The sequence below is a fragment of the Amphiura filiformis genome, chromosome 17 (genome assembly GCF_039555335.1).
Source record: "Amphiura filiformis chromosome 17, Afil_fr2py, whole genome shotgun sequence".
Classification (NCBI taxonomy): Eukaryota; Metazoa; Echinodermata; class Ophiuroidea; order Amphilepidida; family Amphiuridae; genus Amphiura; species Amphiura filiformis.
In genome coordinates, this window is record NC_092644.1 from 30,048,882 (window position 1) to 30,073,780 (window position 24,899).

The 24,899-nt window shown below is 36.2% G+C and overlaps 1 protein-coding gene across 2 annotated transcripts in view; it reads left to right on the forward strand.

Annotated features, from left to right (window-relative positions):
* LOC140137600 (uncharacterized) overlaps nt 1-24,899 on the forward strand; it is a 235,912-nt gene that overhangs the window by 148,959 nt on the left and 62,054 nt on the right. For both annotated transcript variants that reach the window (XM_072159331.1, XM_072159332.1), the window contains exons 9-18: nt 7,152-7,309; nt 7,996-8,277; nt 9,471-9,605; nt 13,201-13,509; nt 14,939-15,052; nt 15,992-16,237; nt 17,603-17,719; nt 18,091-18,348; nt 19,452-19,574; nt 21,415-21,672. In XM_072159331.1, coding sequence (XP_072015432.1) covers nt 7,152-7,309; nt 7,996-8,277; nt 9,471-9,605; nt 13,201-13,509; nt 14,939-15,052; nt 15,992-16,237; nt 17,603-17,719; nt 18,091-18,348; nt 19,452-19,574; nt 21,415-21,672 — 2,000 coding nt within the window. The remainder of the gene's footprint in view (nt 1-7,151; nt 7,310-7,995; nt 8,278-9,470; nt 9,606-13,200; nt 13,510-14,938; nt 15,053-15,991; nt 16,238-17,602; nt 17,720-18,090; nt 18,349-19,451; nt 19,575-21,414; nt 21,673-24,899) is intronic.

Consider the following 24,899-nt stretch of genomic DNA (forward strand, 5'->3'; position numbering starts at 1 on the left):
CATCATTGGGAAGGTACCATATTTGTGTTGGTGATTGTCCTCATTGAGGAATTTAAAGGCAGGGACGTAGCTTAGCCAACCTTCTTGGGATGTGTGTATGTGGTGGTGGTGGGGGGGGGGGGGGGAAGACAAATTTTCGTTCCCACTATAACCAGGCAGGAATACGATAACAGAGGATTTACATTAAGTTAATTATCACTTATCAGTGGCGTGAATTTCTATCTTACTATACCTTTTAAATATGAATTTGTATTATGTTTTTTACAGAAAATATTTAGTAAATGAAAAAATAAAATAATTTAATGAATTGTTTTTAATTCATAAACAAACATCACAGTAAATTATTAAACACTCAAACCATATTTACGTGATATTATGTGTTAAAGAAATATCCAAAACAAGATTCATGACCAAAGATATAGTAAAGATAAGTTGTCCATCAAAGAAAATTCCTTAAAGGGCAGGTCTATTGCAAAAACAACATCATATCATTGGCAAGCTAATATTATGAGGACAATGAAAATGACTCCTTTTTGATAAAATAAGACATTTAAAATTGATATTCCGCAAAAACCAACTTAAGCGGTGAGTTCCTTCGAACGAGACAGATTTGGCCTAGAAAAGAGGTGACGTCATGAAATGAGATGTGCCCGCTTTGAGAAAAGGGACTATAAATGCTCTCAATGGACAGAACTATACTGTTGTTGTTACGGGGCCAGGTTTCGGGAGGGCATCATAATCTGTTGATGACAAATTTGAAGAGAAACGCCATGAGAATCTGAAGTTGTGACCAGTGGTTAATGCGTTTATTCAAGGACTGACTTGATCGGTTAAACATAATAAATGTACTAAAAATATCTATATTACGAAAGTTACGACCTTAACTTCAACATGGTATAGTTGTCCTCTTGGATTAATGAGCATCTGACTGCGAATTCAACAACTATACTTTGTTCCCTGTTAAGCTCATACCTCAATCTAGAAAATAAGAATATTAGTATCTTATACAATGTTAAATATCAATCCTTAACTTGTAACCATCGCATGTCACGCTCAAGCGATACCAAACAATACTATAATCATAAACCATAAAGATCTATGCCCTAACATGATCTGTTGATTGCTCGTGAGACTAATATTATTAATTAGCATGATAAACCGAATCTTTCAATCATCATATACATCTCCATCATTACTCATTACTATTATGATGTTTACATCATTTACCCTTAATACATGTTGCTCTAATTATCACTATTATTATTATTATTATTATTATTATTATTATTATTATTATTATTATTATTATTATTATTATACAATATCCTTGATCTGAAATGTTTACTATTTAACACTTCTAATAGCATTTCCAACTATTCACAACTCTTTCCAAAATATTATATACTTAATAGTAAATAGTCATGTTTACTTGAACATATATATTGATCAGCACACACATTTATTAATATACCAAAAACTCTTTAATAGGCTATCCTAATTTCCTATATTTATCTCAATCAGCTGATCTTTGTTATGATTCCTGTCTCTTTACATATACCATAAACTGTGTGAACATGTGCTCCTTATCTCTTTGCTTTGTCTGCACTGTCCATTTGGAGATTTCCAGACTCCCTCCTTTGGAGCCCAAAACAGGTGCAATCGAGCGTGGCTCCCTTTCCTTAAACAGTGATTTGGGTGTTTTTTGGGTGCTTCATCTAGCAACACTCTTGATGGATGAAGCCCTGATTTTCTTACTATTTTCCTTAAAACTACAACTATTTTACTTACTTATGAAACAAAATATAACTTAATGCAACATATCTGAACACATACCTTTGGTCTTATGTGCATACTAGCACAGGAAAGGCATGAATAACCGGATGAATAACTGGTGATTTATCTCCTGCATGTGCACTCATAGATGACTATGTTATAACGGAGCATCCCACAAGTTGGACTCAGAAAACTGACTTTTTAAGAGCCCCTTGCAGAATTTATCATTTCTACACTGCTCAATGTATTCTTGAAATTTGAAGAGAAACACCATGAGAATCTGAAGTTGTGACCAGTGGTTAATGCATTTATTCAAGGATTGGCACTGACCTAAGGTCACCACTTCAGAGGTGTCAGGATGCTTGACTTCTCAAATGATGTTATTTCACATATCAAGAAATCCAAAAAATATAGTGGGGGTCCTAGAAAACATTGTGGAAAGTATTGAGGACATTTGTGGTCCACAACATTGTTGTTCACAGAAAAAAACTCCAAATATTAAGTATTACAAAATTAATGGTTTTTAAACATACACTCTCAGAACATTGGTTAACCAACTTGGTTAAAATTTTAACCAACTATGTATTCACAGGTGAACAGCCCAACAGTTGGTTATATTGTTAACCAACCTGGACCAACTACTGGTTAACATTACGGTAACCAACCAGTTGGGCAAAGCATGTTGGGCAAAATGGGCAAAATATAACCAATAGTTGGTTAAACACTATGAATGGGAAGTTCATTTCATTGTTCATATTTTAACCAATATGTTGGTTAGTTCAGACTCAGGTTAAATGAGTACACAATGAATTTCAAATGGAGACATTTGAAGGTAGGAAATTATATTATAAAGTACATCATTTTATCGGGTATAACACTTAGTTTAAGTGTGTGCGAGACCGACACTGTGAGCAAGACTTACGATGCTTTATCGACGAAGCCACTCATCGGCCATCTTGTTTTCTGAAATGCATTTTTGCCCAACACAATGACCAATCACAGTTCGCAAAGGAACACCACGTGACCATGGTTGGGCAAAACCATACTTTGCCCAACTTTATTGGCGGGAAAAGTATGTTCTTTACCAAGGTTTAAAATGTATTAAACTGTATTAAAGATTTTTAACCAACTGTTTTCTGCCCATTCATTTTTTATCCAATGTTCTGAGAGTGATGGATAAAATCAGCCGCTTCCTTTTTGTATATATTAGTAAATTGTGATATTACAATTCATATGTATATCAATATCATGAGAAATATTAGGCCTAAAAATAAATACATACTTTGAGCTTAGAATTTCATCTGAGACCAGCATATATACCGTGTTAAGTCCACAAACAAAGTTATTATAGTTTCAGTTGGATGAAATATTACAAAGCAAACACACAGTAACAATACTGGGTGCATTTTGTTCCCGAAATGAGAACAATAGTGTGCATATTGTTATGCAGCATTGTTATGGTAAATGATAGTACAACTCATTATTGCTAGTGCCAAACTTGTCAAAGTGATTGTATGATGAGAGCATGATATAGTATCCGCTTCATTTACCTACGTCATCAGCCAAACGGGGGAGAACACGTACGCTTCAAACGGGGGAAGAACACGTACGAGGCTGAACTTTACCCACACAATTTCTCCTTTTTCAGGAGAAATACACATAAAAAAATTGCAACAAGTGTCAACTTGTATTTATGTAATAATTATTTTCTTCGAATAGAGATAAACTTGTTTTTGCAATAGACCTGCCCTTTAAGATTGCCGAAGTCACCAGACATAGTAACCCTAAGTGTTAATAAATGGTTAGTTTATTTTTTATGTTTTTTCTTATCTTCTGCCAAAATTGTATACCTGACCATTTCTATGTAGGATATGTGTGTGTGTGGGGGGGGCACAAGCTACGCTAATGTGTAAAGGTGTGCATAAAACGAGAAAGATTGCAGACAATATCATCAACCACAAGATACATATTTGGTGCATAGACACCAATATGAACCTCGCGCCAATCGGTCCGTGTTCAACGTACCAGAGGAAAAGTTTGACATATCGCACGACTCTCTAGGATATTTGGTTAAAAGATAGAGGGTTAAGTGCACAAAAGTAATAAAAAATGACTATATCTCATTAACTAATGAGCTAGACTACCCGTAGTTCACTTGCCCATTGTGCATACTCTGGATGTTGTATTTAAGCTTAAAACTCTGACTTAATTAATGTGTGCACAATTGATAGATTTTCACATCTGATCTTTTCAGTCACCCTACTCCCTCTGTTTGTTAGCTTCCCAAGTGGACTACTGACTTTGGATTGCGGTTTACATGCTTAACACTGCTGTCTATGAGCTTCTATGGATGAGATTGTCGGAAATCTGGCCTACTAAAATTGGCCATGATGTAATGCATCTTTAAATGTATATGGCTTGTGATTGGTCGCCCAGATCTCGTTATGGTTTAAATCCTCCGGGTACCTGTCATTACCATTAATAACTACATGGTACACAAGTATGCGGCCGTTGTGTTGTGTAATTGCATGAACGCGTCAGTAAGTGCATGAGCGCGTCTTGTATTTGCTTGCGGTTAAGTTTGATTGATAAACAAGTATGATTGACAGTGTGAGTGTTAGGGACTTTGCCCGTTCAAAATCCCGTTTAAAATTGAAAGTCCATAGTCGATTTTTAACCTGGAATTTCGCGATTAATAAACTGGCAGATTCTAAAATCAGAATTGTTCAGTATTGAAGTACCAATACAATTATGACATTATGATATGTTGCATTCAATATAAGCCTACGTACACTTTACTTTTACTGTCACTAATATAATTATGTAAACTTTTTCATAACAATTTTATACTAGTATTTTGATGTAATAAATATCAGTATAATTTCGAGTTCAACTGAATGCTTTCATCATGATTAACATTAATAACATGCTTTTATTTATCAAAAATTGACTATGGCATAGTCTACTAATGAGCCTACAGATATACGACCACTGACTTTTTTTGTTTTGTTCCTTATGATCAGAGGAAAAGTTCAACATGCATATCGCACGATTCTCTATGATGATTGGTTTAAAAGAAAGAAGGTTAAGTGCATGAAAGTACAAACAGTGTCTATATCTCTTTAACCAATGATCCTACAGAAATGCGACAACTGTCCGTTTGTTCCTGATGATCAGAGAAAAAGTTTGACATAATTATCACACGACTGTACACGGCTCTCTATGATCATTGGTTAATGTTTAAGTATGCATGTCCCTAATAGTAAGAAAAATGTCGACATCAATTTGACTGTTATGTACCTTATAAGGTTCCTTACTTGCTTTCTGCTTTGGCACTGTTTATCAGAGTTTGAAAGCAACTTTATCTTACATGGCGCACCGCTTCGATTATTGCGTGCAGTACAGCGATCGAGCCGTGGCGTTTAGTCAATTTCGTGCGTATTTCATTAGTGGAGAAAACAAAAATTGATTCTATTAAAACCAAAGACTAGATATTTGCAGCTCATAACCTAGCTTATCTCATCCAGCATTTTACAAATGCAATCAGGTATTTCTCTAGTTGATCTCTGGAGCAATGCAGGTAGTGTTGTAAAAAAAATGCGGGGGGCTCAACTTTAGGAGTGACGGATATGTGCCTCTACCGGCGTTGGAAAGTGCTAGGGGCCTGTAAGAAGGAAATGGCCAGAATTTAACGGCACGGGTAACGAAATGGGGAGCAAATTGACTATTTTTAGGAACTGGATTTCAGTGAAATATTCTCGCCTATAAATGATTTTCTTAATACAGTAACATGTGTATGTGTAGGTTAACACTATATATTATGCACCCACCCCTTAACCAATGTTAACCCTATACGCCCCAAGTGCTTTTAGCGACTGGAAGGGAAAAAAGGAAGGAATAAAGAAAGAAAAAAAAGAAGCTGTTTGCTTCCATCGGGATGCGTACTCGAGATCTGTCGCTTGCCAAGCAGCAGGTCGGCGACCGGTAGTCACGAGTCTTTCGCTAGCAAAACGTGCCTGGTCGTGCGTCTTGAATTCGCCATCCAAAAAAGGTGGCGACGTTACGTTTTTCCAAAGTCAACTCCAATTAAATGATGATATCTCTGCCAAGCAATAATATAAGTTATTATCATGATTGTGGTCTCATTTTATTGCTAAATAAAATGCACTTTCAACCCTCTAAACGGAAATTCTTCAGCCTTTGTAATCCTGTCACTGTGCTTCATGGAATTCAGAATGGGCAGGGTGGCGGAGGTGGGGGATGTGGTACACACAAACTCTATGAGATTGATATTTTAGTGCATAATCTGCTTCTGTAAAGGCTGTAAATTGGATTTGGACTCTATTTAGCATCTAAAATACTCATTACCTTACAGCTAAACAATTCTACTAATAGTTTTTAATCATTTATGATTGGTTTAGTCTAGAAAATACAAACTTTTACATACAAAACTACCCGTTTTCACATAAAACACTGTAGTAAGTAATGCGGATGTCTTCAAAATCTAAAAGTTACTGTAAAATTTTAATTACTTATTGTATCATAGTCGAAGTATAGATTTTCTGAAGGGAAATTTAATGAGGAATATAAATATGGACTTAATTTTTTCTGTATGTGTTAGGGATAAAATGTTTCAGTTCAAAATATGTCGAATTGTAAAAAATTATAACATACTTTGGGACACCCTGTATTCCGAGATTACTAAACAGCTGTGATTTTGGTTTCTTCCAGTCAGTAGCCTCCCCCTATCCTCTAACCAAATGAATGTTGATTACTTCCTGTTTTTTACTTCAAGTTGGTAATAAGCAATGCAGTAAGTATCCCATTTTGTATCTGAATCTTTTTTATTCCACCCTGTATAACTTGAAGGTAACCATGTATAATGAGTTGAAAGGTATATATGTGAATTGCTTATGCCTTCAGCTTTCCAAAAATGTATACTTTTGCTAGTTTAGGGTTGATAATTGTGGAGATAATCCAATTAGAAACTCGATTGGTATAAAAATTCATAATATTTGTGATGTAACGCTAAAGGTCCGTTCATACTACCACCGCATTTGCGATGCGTTGCTTTGCGATGCGGTTCTGACTGACTTCAAAGGATATGGAAAATCTTGGTGGCAAAAACATAGTGCTGTAAAGGTTGACATTTTCGCGTGACTGACTTTTCGCGCTTGTCAATTGTGAACTGTTTCACTTGTTTTTAGTCGTGATTTAAAGTTTCTTTAAATTGACCTATACATAAAAGGAATACATTCGCGCATAGACCGTCTTTTTCGGTCCGTGGATAACGACCCGGGATAACGACTGGTATGTAGACTATACCATTATTAATCAACACAAAATACGGTTAATTCCCGTTTTATTTGTTATTGCAGCAACTGGCCTGGTGATAATTCTGCTCCAGGATTTATCGTCGATCCAGGCGTAGGTGGTGATGGGTCGGGCGTACCTCTTGATTGTGTAGCAATTAGTACAACGGGTGCATGGGTTGATCTGGACTGCACCGATCTTAACAATTATATTTGCGAAATAGGCAAGTATCAGGCGGAGTACAAGCCCAGTGTTTTCATGACCGTTGGGGTGTGTGTGTGTGTGGGGGGGGGGGAGGTGAGACACCCGACTTAGAGTTACTGACATGGGTTTTCTCTATTTCATATCAGGTTATATTCCGAGTTAAAATCAAGTGCCGAAAAAACAGAATGAAAGAGGCAATCAATCAATCAATCAACCAATCAATCAATCAGTCAATCAACCAATCAATTTGCAACGTTGGCACTCCTTTTACGTTTGTAAACGTTTTTCAATAGATTGAATACAATTACTTGTTGACTTTCCTAACACTGAGAAACACATCAGTTTCACACCAGTAGGCCTAATACAAGCGGATAATAATTATAAACAAATGAATCAAAATGTTTCTTAAAACATCAAGAAGAGAAGAAATTATGGGTCAACTCCATAGAAAAGCATATAAACTCAATTTTTCCAGGAAATTTTGTGGTAATTTTGTTCAGGGTCCCCTTAGGAGGGTCAAAAACTTCCAGTCCCCTCCTTTTTGCATCAGCCCCCCCCCCCCAACAAGTGTTTGTGGACGGTCCCTGATCTGTATTTTTTGAGAAATTAAACTCAAAAAACTTAATCAAAAATCAGCTGTATACCAGGACTGGTTAATACGCCCTAAAAAGTTACTAGTATATTTATAAATTTAACACCATGTAGCTCCTGACACGAACGTAGCAGATGAACTTGTGGGTGCTGAAGTTCGCGTTGGTTCCTGCATACCAGATGGTGTCAGTGCAGCGACAGAAATAGAAAACATCAAGAAGAATGATGTGTGCAGTACTTCAATTACGAGCACAGAAGCTGCATATGATAATGATTGGATCTTTAAAGAGTGTGATACAAACTACTATGGGAGATACGTTTACATCTTGAAAGAGGATGTTGGTGCAGATGCCACGTGGTTTTCAACGTGTGAGGTGGAAGTTTGGGGACAAGAGAGTAAGTTGATTTATCAACATAGTAGGAGAAAGAGTTAAATTATTGTACAATTGATGATGAAACGGGATGACTTGTAAATAATCATCAGATAGGGAGTAAATACATTGAAACACGCATCACGGCATGCAAGACAATGATTAGACAGTTAGAAAGAGCATATTGGCATGATTGGTTATATAATTCTATTGGCTTTAGCACCTGCAAGATGCAATAATGTAAGTTGCTTTTGAATAATTTTAGAACCTTCCTTCAACAAACTTTTCTACATCACTCTTTAAACTGCTTCAACCAGAACACCATTTTGTTCTGATTAATGGCAATTAATTACTTTGATCGATTTATAGAAAAATTCAGATAGGAGAAAGCAATCGTTGGGCGTGTTTTTTATGGGGCACAGTTTTGATGAAAGAACGTGTGTTTTTTTAAATGTTTTTGACGTACTTAGGCTAAACTAGGATTGATGTAAAAGGTTTATTGTTTGATGGGTCGCAATTTTGCCTTCGCTGTTTAAAATACGCCAGTCATTCTATTTTTTTATTATAAAGTACTGTACGCAAAAAACAATAAATACCCTTAACTGGTGAACTGAGCAACAGAATATCAGTGTACAGTTGGTCTTAACCCTGAAACCTTTTCTCTTAACCCTGTAATTATGTAAACTTATGGGCCTAATAACTGCTAAAGCGTGGTCTAAAGTATGAATATATACATATTTAGAATGGGAAACACTCAAACACTAATTTTTTGGTACCCATTTATTCTGGGTAACATAACAAAAAAATTTACTTTTTACTAATTTCATAAACTAGATTTAAATATCATCAGTACAGAAAAAACATATATTTTATAACCAACTTCACAAAAAGTGGGGTAAAAATTATGTTTTCGATGATTTTCTTACCAAATTAATCAAGAAAAAAAAAAGTTTTTTGTAATTTTCTTCAAAACTGTTCATTTTTATCAAAAGATGGATTCGTGAAGTGTTTGTCATTCTAAATATGTGTAGTTTTATTATACTTAACAATTTAGCAGTTTTGAGGCCTTAAGACGAACCTTGAGGGAAATGATAAGAATAGTAACATTCACATCAAAATAATGTAATAATGATTGAAGCAGCAAGCATTTGAAAAAGTGTACCTTTTTGAGATTTTCGTTCTAATGTTCTTCATATCATTGCTTTTATTTCCCATAAGTTCCTGATGCCGATAAGCCTAAATTTGGTTTCACCGAGCAAGTTCCTTCTGAACTCGAGAACGACTTTAACACCAAGACATTCACTGTGATGAGAACCGGCGGCAGTGCTGAGCATCCCACCTGCTGCAGTTTTAGTGAGTTGACTCTACTCTACTATATAAATTCATTTCATAATGACTTGGAAATGCCTAACATGTATTTTTCTACAATGTTATTATCAATGCAGTAGTGCTCATAACAAACCCAACAAACACAAAAACGTTTTTGGGGCGCCCTCTACGGAGGCGCCCACCATATAGGCATGAGTTTGTGAAAAGATTCTAATTTCACTCTTACTAGATTTACTCCGCAATTGTTTTGCTAATATTATGCCCTTGCTCAGAAATAAAACCGCAATATGCTTGGATTTATTATTGTTTTCTGATATGCACGGGATAAAATGGTGTGCGTATAATCTTTGTTTAAAATACAAAATTAATGGATTTATAAAAACACCAAATAAATCGAGACCTTTGACCTTTGTATGGCTTAACCAGTTTAGCGCCTCTTAGAACCCGATAGACGGTGACCAACACTATAGACTACAATAGCCTAATCTCAATGGCATAGTCCAATAACCTCAAATAAACAATCATAGTGTAAAATTTGACCTAACTTGCAGAGTATGAGTTTTTGTACCCAAAGTTTCAAAGTCATTCAATGAATGTAATGTATGTTGTATAGTTGTCCTTGTTTAATACGCTGCAGCATGGTAGGCATCTTATCAAGATCAAGATAGTGATAGTGACATAACAATTAACATGCTTATCTTACCAAGGTCTTATCTATCTGCATGTAATTGAAAATATGTGTATTTGTTTTAAGGATGAAAGAACTGGCTCCCTTTGCATGGAAATTAGAACAAATTACTATACAAGCTGTATCAAAAAGTTTGGTACCCTGCAGTATTGATATTTTGTCAACACTTAAATAACATTATGTTAAAATATTTGCACCTAGCAAACACAGAAATATTCTTACAATGTTTTTTACAAATGTTTTAATAACATTTAAATGTCGGGTTATATAAAGGTCGTGAAAACATAATAAAACGTTATTTAAAATATTTTGTTTAGAATGATTTATACCAAGTTTTCACAAATGTTTTTGGAATGTTATTAAAACGTTTTATACCCTTTATATAACCCGACATTTAAATGTTTTCTGTAAAACATTTGTGTTTGCTGTGCAGTAAATTACCAACAAATGTTATTTAATGTTATGAAAGCGTTTTATACTCTTAATGTACCCTTTATATAACAGGATTTCAACGTTTTCTGACAACCTTTTATAACCTTTTGCGAATGATGTCGAAAACGTTTTGTGTTTGCTGGGTAGCTACTTTTATGAAGAATGAATGTTCTGACACCAAAATTGTCTGATTTTTCATATTTTGAACCTCAATTAATACAAACATTAGCGTGTGCTAGTAATAAAAAAAAAAAGGAAAAAAAAAGAAATCCCACGGCCGACCGACCCAATTTTGACAATTCATTTGAGAGCAAGCAAACATTTTTTTTATTGGCCTAATATCAAACAAGGCAGTGACTATGTAAACATGAACAAGGCCATGTTTTTGAGTAGTATACTGATAATGATAATTGCAGTCACACACAGCACGCTAATTAAATCTGAATAAAAACCGCTTATTTTGTAAACAGATAATACTCTGTGATTATTTATGGAAGAAAGTTAATGGAACTGCTCTCATTGAAATAATTGATATATTAAACATACTTTTTTTTTTTTAACGATGGAAATCCGTTCACAAATAAAGTTTTTACGACATTATTTGACAATTCAATTCATTCGGAAAATGCAAGATTGATTCCAGGCAGCGAGTGAAATGATAGAGCCGGCAACTTGTGAAACCGTCCGGCCGTATGGCATTTTACATATACTCGGTTAGTTTTGTGGGGTTCACTATCAAACCCGAACGGTTTTAGCTTCTATTTATATTATTTATTAACATAGGCCTATTTGTTTGTGATATTTCAAGCGTTTTAAAAATTCAAAATAATCCCATTCAATTACACGGTTGACGATGGAAATTTACTGAATTTAGAGAATGCACGTCATTCACCACCTGATTGGATCATGAAGATGTTTGCTAATCTTAATGGTACAAGACAGAAAGGGCAAAGAGACAGAAATTTAGAGTTTTAAATTAGAGAGTTAACAGGAAGTTGTAAGAGTTAAATTGTTATGATTGGTGTAAGCGCGAAAATGTTGAATGTCAGGTCAAAGTCATTCGAGGTGAATTAAGTAATGTCGATCACAATTCTGCGCCAAAATTGTTACAGGTCATCTGAAGTGGACTAAGTATATATTTGGATTGTCAGAACACCTTCCCCAATCAAGCGCCCCATTCCTTTTTTAAAGTAATTTTTATTAAGGCGTTATAACCGTGTTGTGAATTAGGGGTTCATTCATATATTTTCATGACTAAACGATTGTTTATGCCTTCTAACCTGTTCTAATTAGCATACTTTTGGATACCTCCATATTTGGTATTACCTAATTAATTATTTATACCTCTATGTTGTTTACATAGTGACGTCATTAGAGCTGGTCACTTCGTCAAACATCCGACGAACGAACGTTTGCAGTTTTCTTTTCATTACTGTTATATCGTGAAATACCATATAGCTGACGTGTTAGTCCAATATGATAGGAAAATATTTCTGGTGATGACCCCATGTTCGCATTGGCTAAATAAGCTGTATTTTCGCTGGAAAGGGGCCGGGACTTGTCGGCCATTTTGTTTGCAAAAGGCATGTTCTTCTCCCGCGTTACCCGGAAGTGGCAGCATCAGAACAAATGACGTCATTTCTGGATTTGAGCCGGAGCGGTTACGTTCACTGCCGTGCATCAGTATACGCATCGGCGTATCTAGGTTTTACTACAGTAAAACATCTTTGGGGCTAGACTAACTCCACCAGCCGTCTACACTGCGCATATACTGTGTTATGCTGGTTTTATACTCTTCTGCCGCGTGCCGCGTCTCTGAAGATTTTGTTTCACTGCGTAGTCGCACCAGAAACGGTAGCGGTGACCAGCGGAAAGCCGACATTTTGATCACTCCACCGCTTTGCCCAAGCGGCAGCGTCGCTGGGCGTTGAATGCATGAAAGGTCAAGAGTTTTCCTCATGTTGTGAAGGATTACTTCGACGAAGATCAATTGAGAGTTTGGGAAATGCAGTTTACTTCGCCGTCTTCAAATAAATTCGTCTTTATTACCCAATGATCATAACAATAACAAAAAATGCAATAAACTATTAAAGGCCTTTCAACATGTTCAATCCGCACCTTCTGAGATTCTGTCGAGCTCGTTTCCACATAGTTTTCACAGTCGTCAATCCAGAAGAATGACGAATGAGGGTAGCAGTCTAGCAAAGGGCGAATTGACAACATTTTTTTACTAACTATGCAGTCACTCCAGCAGGAGAGGGGGGGGGGTAAAATGAAAAGTTAATATTTATTATTTGCCATATCTGCCGCATGGAGGCATTACTTATATCAAAACTGAACAGTAGAAGGAACCATTGGCTTTGATTATTTGGGTATGGCATCCTGGGCCTTCTTCATTCATCATCGTATTTTGCTCGGTTTTACTTTCTTGGTCAGGTTGCTCACCATGCTCCAAATAGAATAAGCTCTTAACACCATCTATTTTTATTTTCATTGTAGGCATTGGGAAGTTAGACGGCCTTACTCCAACTGCCACTGGTCCAGGTACAACTGTCGACACTCACGATTATGATCATGCCAGCGACTTGCCAGCGACTACAGCAACAACACCTATACAATATGATTTCGACCCAACTGACAATTCAAAAGATTTCACCATTGACTTCATCGACGATTTTTGTATAGAAGAAGATGAAAAAGTAGGGTTTGAAATCACAGACGTGTGTACCGGTTCGTTGATTGGTGATGCGAGTCATGCGACTACACCTACATATGAAACGATTACATTTACTATTGAAAACGATGACGGTAAGACATCCTTATAATTATTGTTGAAAGATAATTATTAAATGATGATGTATGAAGGATTAACATTAATACGAATGTTGTATTCACAATGAAACATTTAAGTCGCAGTCGACAGTCGACTAAATGGAGCCTATAAATCAGTATGTGTACAAAAAACAAAGCTGAATTTAAAAGTTTGCCGAGTCACTCACTTTGTGCGTTAATTTTGGCCACAATGTTCGTCATGACCAACTTGTGTTCAGCCAGCTACTCCCGTTATGACCAACAAAAAAGTTGTTTGTTTGTCCTACACCGCCCGCTCCTTAGTAATACATGTAGTTCTTTAAGTAATTCTGATAATGCCTGACTGACGTTTCATTGTTGTACAGTACTTTTCACCCAAATATTGTTTGTGGCATGTGGGCCATACTTAAGTTGACCTCAGATTTATTTGAGTGCAAAATTTTGTGTTTGTTTGTTTTTAAATTGTAATTTTATATATATATATTATTTTGTGTTTTGATGTCTGAATGTAGCCCTTGTTCTGTATGCCAAAAGCGTGTTAAGAAAATCACAGAAAACTGAAAGTAGCACTTGTAAATGTTTTGTGCATAAATCATGTAGCAATCTGAGCAGAAAAGAATTCATGAAAAATGACAATCATTATTGGTTTTGTGTAAAATGCAATGATACAATGAATTTACCATTTAACCACTTCATTGATGATGAAAATTTCTTATTAGAATTGTATAAGTATTTTGATATTGATGATACTCCACGTGAATTTAATGTTGATAAATATGAACACTTGGCTATTGATCCAACAAAATACCAGGATGATATGAATACAGGAATCTCAGATTAAGGCCTGACCAATATTTTTTTTCAATAATCTTTTTTCATGAAAATAAGTAAAATTCAATTTTTTTTTCAGATTTGGAGTATCTCTGGACCTAGCTAGAGCTAAATACTAAGACCTTTCATGGTTGAAAATTAAAAAAGCCCCCCCCCCCAAAAAAAACATTTTGTGTCTTCAATAAGCAAAGTTATAACTCGTGGATAGAATACATTGGATTTGAAATCATTAAAAGACTATGACATGAACACAAATTATAACTTTAACTGCATATTAAAGAAACAAAATGTGGTTTTTTTTAAGTCACCATGAATGATTGTAGCATTTAGCTCTAGCTAGGTCCAGGAATGCACCAAATCCAAAAAAATCTCCGCCCGCCCGCACGTCCTCTTTCAAAGCTGTGGAGGACAAACAAAGTGGTTTTTTTAGGGCCTTATGACCAACTTTAAAAAAATAACAAACGATAAATTACCACCTTTATTTTGTTTTGCTTACCTTTTGTTCTATTATTTGGACATAATGCCGAAGCTCTATATCACATAATTAAATATATACTTTTATTAACATGTAAAGCAAACTGTTTTATTATTTCAGTGAGGTATTACTGGGAAGATCTTACCCTGTCCGATTATGAAGGCTCGACAACACCAGGAACTGTAATGGGTGTGTTGAGAAGAGAAGGTTACCTAGGAGCGGAAACAACAGCATGTGAGTTTAAAGAAGACTTGATGCAAAAATTGTTGACAAAAAGAAACATAGCACGGGCAAAATCTTGAACACTAGCAGCCTATATTTTAGGTCATTATAGGAAGAGTAAGGCTATGGGGACCGGTTCGGTACCCGTTTCTGTACCACCTATCACCTCATTACATCACAACCTGTCGGTATAGTCTATTTGCAGTAAGTATGTGTAGCCTGAAACATAAATAGTTGGAGGCACTAATGTAACTAAAGTTTGTTTTACACCAGCTAATTGGACGGGTAATTCAAAATGTTATTCTAGTAGAAGACCGTCCTGTAAAGTTCATGACCAACTCATAGAACAAAGATTTGAAAGTTATTTTGGGACCTTTGATTAATTCTAATCAATGTTACATGGGGGTCAAATTTTCAGAATGCTCCAATTATGTGAAGTAATATATCAAATTACTTGTGTGGTCATGAGGATTCCAAACATGTATAGTTTGTTATGTGTCAGACCTTTCAAGAGGGCGTTATGACGGAAAATGTTCATAGGTCAACGACCTTTTTGAATTCTGACCATAGTAAACAACGTCCGATTTTGGTGTCTAATTATATGTTTTCTTGCATGAGAAATACAACTAAGCAAATTAACAAAAACTATACAAGGGCCCGATGACCCTCTTTTGCAACATGGCTACCAAAAGCATCCATATTGTAATTAGGAGGTCATCGGTTCCTTGTACAGTTTTTTAAGTTGCGTAGTTGTATTTCTCATGCAAGAAAACATATACCGGTAATTAGACACCAAAATCACCGAAATCGGACGTTGTTAACTATGGTCAGAATTTCTATACATAACCTACCGTTAAAATAGATATCTTTATTTTTAAATACATCATGGTATTTTATTTTTCGTTTTTGTAGATCTTTATATTTTTTCAATTTATGTTTCCCTTATCATAGATGTTCATACAGCTCAAGATGGTACAGCAACAGAAGCAACCTCCAGTGTAGACTTTTTTGCACTCGCAGCAAACACTCCGGTGGTATTCCCTCAAGATGCGACCTCCATGAATGTTGTTCTTAATTTCATGGTGGATGACGACTGCGAAACGGTGGATGAGACATTCAACCTCATACTCGACACAAAGCCAGAATATAAGATCAGTGGTTCTGATACCGTTATGGTGACCATAAGGGCCGACGATGGTACGTTGATCAGTTGCATAATTTCCTTTTACATACAAAAGGATGTCAAATTTGTAACAATTATCTCATTTAAAATGATATAGTTACAAGTGCCATAAAGATCATTTACTATTTCACTGCCTTTTCAAATTGATGTTAAATATCTTATTTAGCAGTATGGTTATTTTCTAAGTGGGCTATTCCAGAAATTAACGGCACCCCCTAAAGAAGACATGTAAATTTGTGCCATAACTTTTTGGGAATTATGGGGATTTCCATTTTGACAATAAAATGATTAAACAATTGGGAAATTCCCAATGTCCCTAAAGAAGACAGGCAAATTTTTGCCAACATTTTTGGGAATTCCCAAGCCTAAAATAAAAAGGTGTCTTTTTCTTGGGAATTCACATGTCTTCTTTAGGGTTGTGAAAATAATGACCATATTTTTTGGGGAATTCCCCGAGCTAAAAATGGTAAACAAATTTGGGAATTCCATGTCTTCTTTAGGGGGTGCCTTTAATTTCTGGAATAGCCCAATGTAAAAGAGTGAAAAGGAGATAATTTCACTCTCAAAGAGTGAATATAATAGTGAGTAGAATTGAGTAGAAATAGAGTGATATAGTCACTCTAAAAAGAGTGAACACTTTCATACGTTTACGTTTAGCGAGTATACTTACAAAACTGCAACGCGATTACACATTACTCCTGCTCTTCATGGCCTTTATTGGTTACCAGTTTGCCATTAGGCCTATTACAGCAGAATCATTTTCACGCTAATTTTGCTTACTACTGAAAACTCCTCATGGCATGGCAGGCACATAATTATTTGTCTATACTTCCACAACACATAATAATCCAACCATGTCAATGCTCCTCCTGCTCTCAATGATTTCATTTTGTTAACTTGCTTTATGTTATTATGCTTTTTTTTGCTCTGTTTGCGCGCAATTTTCTAATACGCTTTATAAGAAATGTTTATGTATGAATAGGGAGACATTTAGTGATAACAAAAAATTATCAGGCGAATGAAATTTCCAAGTAACTGCGTTATGTACTGTTTCTGGCTATATGACAACATGTGGTCACTTCAGTGAAAGAGAGAAAAAGATGTGAAGTTAAAATGCATTTATTTTATTGGGCAGAGGTAACGTAATGTAAAGGTCCTGATAAAATTATGTAGACTATACCAACGGCATAAAATCATCACCAACAAGAATTATTAAACTGCGCTCCAGTTTATTTTGATGTTCATTGCTCCCAGTCCATAATTATCGTTACGATTTATTCCAAACAAATGCTGTAATTGAAATTTTAATAATTCTTTTCCTACATTAAATGACGTGTAATGAAGAATTAACATATTTCCCTGCCTTTTTATCTAACTAGTAATTTTTAAGATCCGAAATCCAAATCCAGGACAACCCATATCTGTGAGTGAAACGCAAGGAACACGAGAAGTAGTGGTTGAAAAGGAAGGGTTTCTAGATGCCGATGCAGTTATTGGTAAGCGATATTACTGTCTTCAACTGTCTGCAACTAAGTCAAACATAATTGACAGTTAAGATGCAGTTTTGGCCAAACTGAAAAAAAAATGATGCGAGCGGGGACGGGAAACTTGGAATTAATTTTCATTAGCCCAATCGTCAGCATGTGGTGATCAGGAGGCACCATTATCTTTACTAAGATGTTCAAGAATATGAAATTCTGTTATTTCTGAATTGTTCAAATTGTTTATTAAATGTATAAATAGCTTATTTGTAGCTCGTTTAAATTGTTGATCTCTATTTTTCACGTTTTTCACATATCGAAGAATTCTACACTTCGGATATAATGCTCACAGCTAAAACAACATAATTTACTATCGTCTCCTACAGGTGTTCAATCTCAGCCAACTTCACCTAGCGTCAGCGCCACTGAACCAGAAGATTACACCGCAATCACTACTGTAACACCTGTCACGATTGCAACTAGAAGAACTACCGGCTCTGTCACCGTGACTGTGGCTGACGATAGTGAGGTTGAGGATGACAAGGAATCATTCGAACTGGCTCTTGTGCTGAATTCGAACACAGTTCCTGTTGATGCTTGTCTGATGGACTCTACTGTTGTAATCGATATTGAAGATAATGATTGTAAGTTGCAGTGATCATACTTCATATAACCAGGGATATGATTATATCCCTAATCATTATAACAGTGTGTTCATTGATGAGTTTTGCATGGGGTTCAGGTTGTCAATTAGGTTGAAAAGTTTGAAAATAACAACAACAAAAAACAAGGGCAAATGTGACCCAATTACAACGAAGGTACCTTATGTCGGCTCCCATTTGTGTCTCTTTTGCCCCATTGTTGGAATGCAAATTTCAAACAATCATGACAATCTGAAGTGGCGGTCATTTCAAATCATCCCCAAGTCAACGAGGTCAAAGAATGTCCTCTCATTGTTAGTGGGTGGCTAATACATACCTACATTATATACAATACAATACGTATACCACTTCAAACAGGGATTAGCCATAGTAAAAAAAAACTGGAGCTGTATAACAAACATTTCTATAGACTATAGACACCAGCTTATTAGCCTCTTCAACAATAGAATTAATGATTGGTTTAGAATGTGCTTGGCACTAGAAAATGAGACATATGTAGCACCGACCTAAGGTACCTTCTGCTGTAACGGGTCACAAATGGGCGGTGGGAGTGGAGGAGGTTGTGACTTCATAGGAGATGAACCCCCAGGAGTATTGGTTGCAAAGATCGAACTGCTGTATAAAACACACTCCAATGGAGGAGTGCTAATGTCACAGATTCTCCTTAGAATATGCTACACGTTATATGGTGAAATAACATACTAATAATATCGGGATGAATATCCATGTTGTGCAAAGGTTCATCACATCCCTGATTCTATCTGATACAGTACATCAGTATTTTCTTTGGTCAGCCTGTACGTCAGTACAAACGGGGCCGGGAATTCAAGTATGGCCAACAATCGCAACATGTGTTGTCTTGCTGTTTCCATCCTATGCTGAGCTGGTTGCTATGTGTGAATCAGCAAACTGAGGGACAATATGTCCGGGTGTATGGCTAGTGATTGTATTTCATTCTATGACGTTGACCCGGGGACGTTAATATAACGTTGCTTCAAGAGAATTCAAATAAAACTTGAACAAGAAAAGACGGCAGTATAATTGGGATCAGTTTCATCAATATGTGTTTATGGTTTACCTTACAGGTAATTGGAGTATGACATCAGACATCGCAACAGTGGAAGAAGACAACGGACCAGCTGAAGTGACCATTCAATGTGCAAGGGATCCTGCAAGTACAGTGACATTGGATAGACCTCTCACTGCAAGTAAGTACGATAACCATATCCATGATATCAGCAAACACAAAACATGTTCGACATCATTCGCAAAAGGTTAGAAAAGGTTGCTAGGAAACGTTTTCATAACATTTAAAAACGTTTTTTGATAACTTACTGCAAATATTCTAACATAGTGTTATTTAAGTGTTGACAAAATATTTGGCAAAAAATATCATTACAATGACATTTTGAAAACATTGTAAAAATATGTTTGTAGCGTAGGCCTGTTTTCATACAAAACATTTAAAACGTTTATATGACCTTTACATAACCCGACATTTAATGTTATTAAAACAATTTTAGCAAAACCAAAAATCCAAAATATAACCTGTTAAAAACGTTTTGTGTTTGCAATATTGCATCACAAATGTAGAATAGTGACTGCGTTGCAATGCCCCAAGAAGGTTCAACCTCTTTAACACGTGTTTCAACGTTGTCGTGCTTCTCGTTGTCGTCTTCTGTTCCCGGCTTTCGTTATCAATAGTTCTTGTACAATGTACCTCAGTCGCCAGTAAGATTCCGCTCGCTCTCCACACAGTTACCAATTGCAACGTATAATGCCGCTTTTGAAAGGCTGGCTTAATTTGGAAACGATTGGGAAGGGGGATATCTTCCCGGGGATATCTTACTCGGCCCATGTAATGAGGTCACAACATATAGGTTAGTGAATCGTACCTGTTGAAGAGCGGTAAAAACATCCTTTAAGCAAGGGCACGATATACAGAAATCGGTCAATCTACTATAATCCCATCAGGCAGCAGTCTTTATTGTTTGCAATAGTAATGTCGAAATTATAACTTGCTGTCGATAATACGAAGGAAGTGCGTGATATGTATAACATATGAAATACAAGGTAGTATTTGAAACCCGGATTTGAAGTCACGAAAACCTTTGACACCACACCTGACCTTCCATCATGGCATCGTATTTGTCTGTGTGTTCGTATTCGTGTCATCGTGTGAAAAAATATCAATCTTCACTAATCAGAAATAATTGAGTTTGGTAAAAACAGATTATTTACCACAAAACAGCAAAATACTCAAAGGCAAACTGGTATTGCATGTTTTTGTTGCACTCAAAACAAAGTGATTTGACCGTACTGTTGGCAACCTTTTTACAACCTTGTACTGTAAGAAGGCCTAGACTGCCAGGGACCAGGAAAACAGTATCTGGTGAACCTTCTCTGGACCCCTTCCAGCTTATTTTTGTGACCCTCCCTGTTTATAGGAGCCCAAACTGGAGCACAGTACTCCAGGATAGGTCTCACCAGAGCAAAGAAAAGGTTCTTCATGGTATCCGGATCATTGGATCCAACCGTTCTTTGGATGAAGCCAAGCAAACGTTGGGCCTTACTAGTGATAGTATCAACATGGGGACCCCGCTCAAGGTTAGAAGACAAGACAACGCCGAGGTGCGTATGCATAGAAACAGTTTCAAGAGGGATAGCACCCATCTGATATCTAACGGAAAGAGGACGATGGGATCTGGTAATGTGCATTACCACACATTTTTAGCAGCATTAAGTATGTTAAGGGGAAGCCTATTGATAGTACTTAACGTCCTGATTGCATTTAAGTCATTCTGAAGAATATCTTCATCCTGGGAAGATGTGATAGGTCTATAAAGGACCGTGTCGTCGGCATACTGTGGAAGAGACGATGAAACAAAACAGGGAAGATCAAGAAATGAGCATAGAAGCCAAAGATGTCACAAACGTGCAACAAATTGCGAACACAATAACGACAAGGTGCAAGAATGGGTAATATAATTTTTTATAATAGGTTATAAATCTTTTTAATTTAAATATTTTCATAACCATTACATACAGCCATCCGAATAGATTCATCAGGTGTCACAGCTGCGCCAGCTACATCAACTGCTGACTTTACCACCAGTGGCACTAACACTAGAACCGTTACACTACCAGCAAGTGGGACTCAGTCAACGTCCGCTACAATCACCATTCCCATTATTGACGATAACGAGGTGGAGCCTGTTGAGTATTTTGATGTTAAATTGGAAAATACCGCTGATGGTGTGATCGTTGCTCCTGTAAGCACAAGAGTTGCTATCACGGATGACGACGGTAAGTGTTTTGTACATGGTGATAATAAATAATTAGCGTAAATAATCAAATCAAAATTACAAGTATAATTACACGCATCCGTTAATTTTGATTGAAATGGAAATTGCTTTTCAGGTTACGTCATATCACTATACCTCTTGAATAGTTTGTCCATCAAATATTATACTTCATACATAAATAAATTGTAAACAGTTTATTGGTGAATTACCATTTTGATATTTTAACCATCAACAACCCCCGTATGATCGCTTTTACAATCCCAACGACGTTTATTCCGCTTAACATGCTTAATGCGTAACGAACCTCCTCGCCTTGGTAAAACAGAATGTGTCGCGTCGTAGCGGAGAAGAGACTGTTCCTTGGCGAAATTTGCGCGTGCGTTACCTCATGGACTCGTAGATTAAAATTTTTAGGCAAGCGAAACAATTTTGTTTGCCTGCAGCATCCCTTCAGTATCTCCCAGGAGGTGCAGGACATACTGTAAGTACAGTGTGCGCGGCCGTCCTGTTTCCTCTTCCCATGTGGTGGAATATAAAGGGCATAAAAGCCATAATAGGCTCGTCGTCATTAAGACGCAGTATATGAAATATGTTATTGAATTGATGTATAAAAACAAATATTAACTGTCTTAACTTCGGGTAATGATCGCAATATAATCACTCGGAGAATGATGTTTTGTTCCATTTCGGCTCGTGAAATAGCACAATCCATCTTTCTCCTAGTGATTATAATATTTGCGAGTCGACCATTACACATTGTAGACAGTTAAAGCAGCTGTGCACTCTCACAGACATGTAGTAAAAGTACCGTAACTTCTTAATTATTCACCCACGACATATAAAAGTATACATCTTTTTTAATGCAAGACATCAAAGAATCTAAATATAAATCCAGATTTGGTGTAACAACAATTATGGAGAAAAAACATACAAATTTTTTGGCAACTCTTTTTTGCTATATTATAACAAAATAAATGCTCTTCCTGTAGAGTCCAACAGATGGATCTACATTGGGTTCAGGTGGACACCAAACATATAGGATGAAATACCGCTATCTACTCCACGATTTACTATACACGATACTGGGTTGGCAGTAATAGATTCACACGAGCGAAGGGACTTGTAAAATGTAAACAAACCTGAAACCTTGAAGGATGGAGGCAGGGTAAACCATCTAAAATGACGCTTCTATACACATTCTTTACTATTTACGGCTCTTTATTTACTTTGATACTATACCCATCTTCGTTCATTGGTTTGTGAATAAATCAGTCATTCTTTCTATTGTAAAATGTAGGTGAAAGACGATTCAACTTGCCATGCGAGCGGCCATGATTGGTGTCAAAGGTCGCTGTTTACAACTTGTTTACTTCGCAATCGCGCATGCTCACATCAATTAGAAGTTACATTTGCGCTTGAGCTAAATTGTGTGATTAAACGATGCTGCGTTAAAGGCACACTAACGTACTTTTTACAGTAATCAATATTTAGAGATCATTAAAGGTACAAATTATGGGAAAACAGAACCAGACATTACATTCCGGCCCCTAATCGCACGGATAAAGAGCGATTCCAACAATATCCTAATGTCTAAATCTGTTTGACCAAATTTAACAATAAGTTTTGTTGTCAATAAAGTTTCAATTTCAAGATCAATTAATTTGAATCAGAATTGTCTGTTTGAGTCATATTTTGGTGAACTTTGAACAATAAACTCTCAAACATTTAACTCCAAACAATTTAAAACTGAACAACTTGGAAGTTATAAATCACAAACATGAGTGTTTCAAGAACGCAACTTGAACGCACAGTGCACTGCACTTCTTTAACAGTACAAACGAGAACAAATTTCATGGCTATTCAAGCTACATGATGGTAGAAACATTAAAATGCCACATATTGTAAATAATCAATAGTTTCATAATACATCATACATCTTGGTGATGGTTTAACAGTCTAAGACTATTGATCTAGGCTGTCTAAAGCGAAAATTAATGTATCTCCAAATTTTAAGCCTTTGTCAAGCTGATCATATCAAATGATGAATGTCCTGTAATTTCAAACACAATTAGTCTTTCAAATCCAACTTGGTAAATAAACATCACAATACAAATTTGAAACATACTTTGAAATGTTGAGTCAAAATATGATGATCAAAATACCTGAAAGGATATAACTCAACCTTTCAATCAAGTTTCAAATACAATCAAAATTGGTTAAAATCATCATTTCGAATCTGAATCACATTTTGGGGAGCATAATAGACAAAATGCACTTACTCGATAAATGAACAATAACAGTTCTGCAAATTATGGTAATTGTTGGATAAATCAGAATTTGGTGCATCTATGCTCACTTGAAATTTGGTCACTTTCAAGTTTAAATTAAGTTTGAAGTCAACAAATTGAATCAAATTTTGCTTGACAAGATTAAAGTTCAAATTCACAGAATTCAGTTCTGTATTGGTAGTATTCATTATGGTAGTAAGCCTGACACAACACTCGTTGTGGTAGTAAGCCTGACACAGCACACGTCGTGGTAGAAACTTGAGTACACGGTTCATGGTAGCAACAACTCCACGTTAGCGACACAGGTAGAAACATCCTCGATGCCAAAGATGCTCCGTCATGTTGTGTTTCTGGAGAATTGCATCATCTTGAGAGAGTGCACCTTATTCATATCAGTTGTGACAACTGGTTTCAATCCATAGAGTACCATGTCCATTACATGTACTCCTTATTGTTCATTAGGCACTCTAATACTATACATGTAGTAATTCAACTTGGACACTTGCATCAACTGTTCCGCTGATCTGTCAGTCCACTGACAGCCGGCAATTTAACTGAGTTGAGCGAAGTGTCAGATGCAAATCATTTTCAATGTCAAATCGAAGGGTGGTTCCTCAACTGGTACAATGATACAGAAGATTACATACAATTCCTGATAATCATATTGTGTGATCTGATGATATTTCACAAATTTGTAGGATGTAGATTACAGACTGAGTTTGTATTTGAAGTCATTGTAGCCCACAAACATGCTCTCACAGAACTCCGGAATCCTGCCGGCATGCTCAAACCAGGATCCGGGGTCTCGATTGAATTTGGTACCGGAATTCAAAAGAAACCCGTTTCCCAATCCGGTTAATGCCCACAAATACTAGTCTGTACTATCTCAAGTTCAAGTCCTTGTGGCTGTATTTCACACAATCAGGAATGATACATGTAG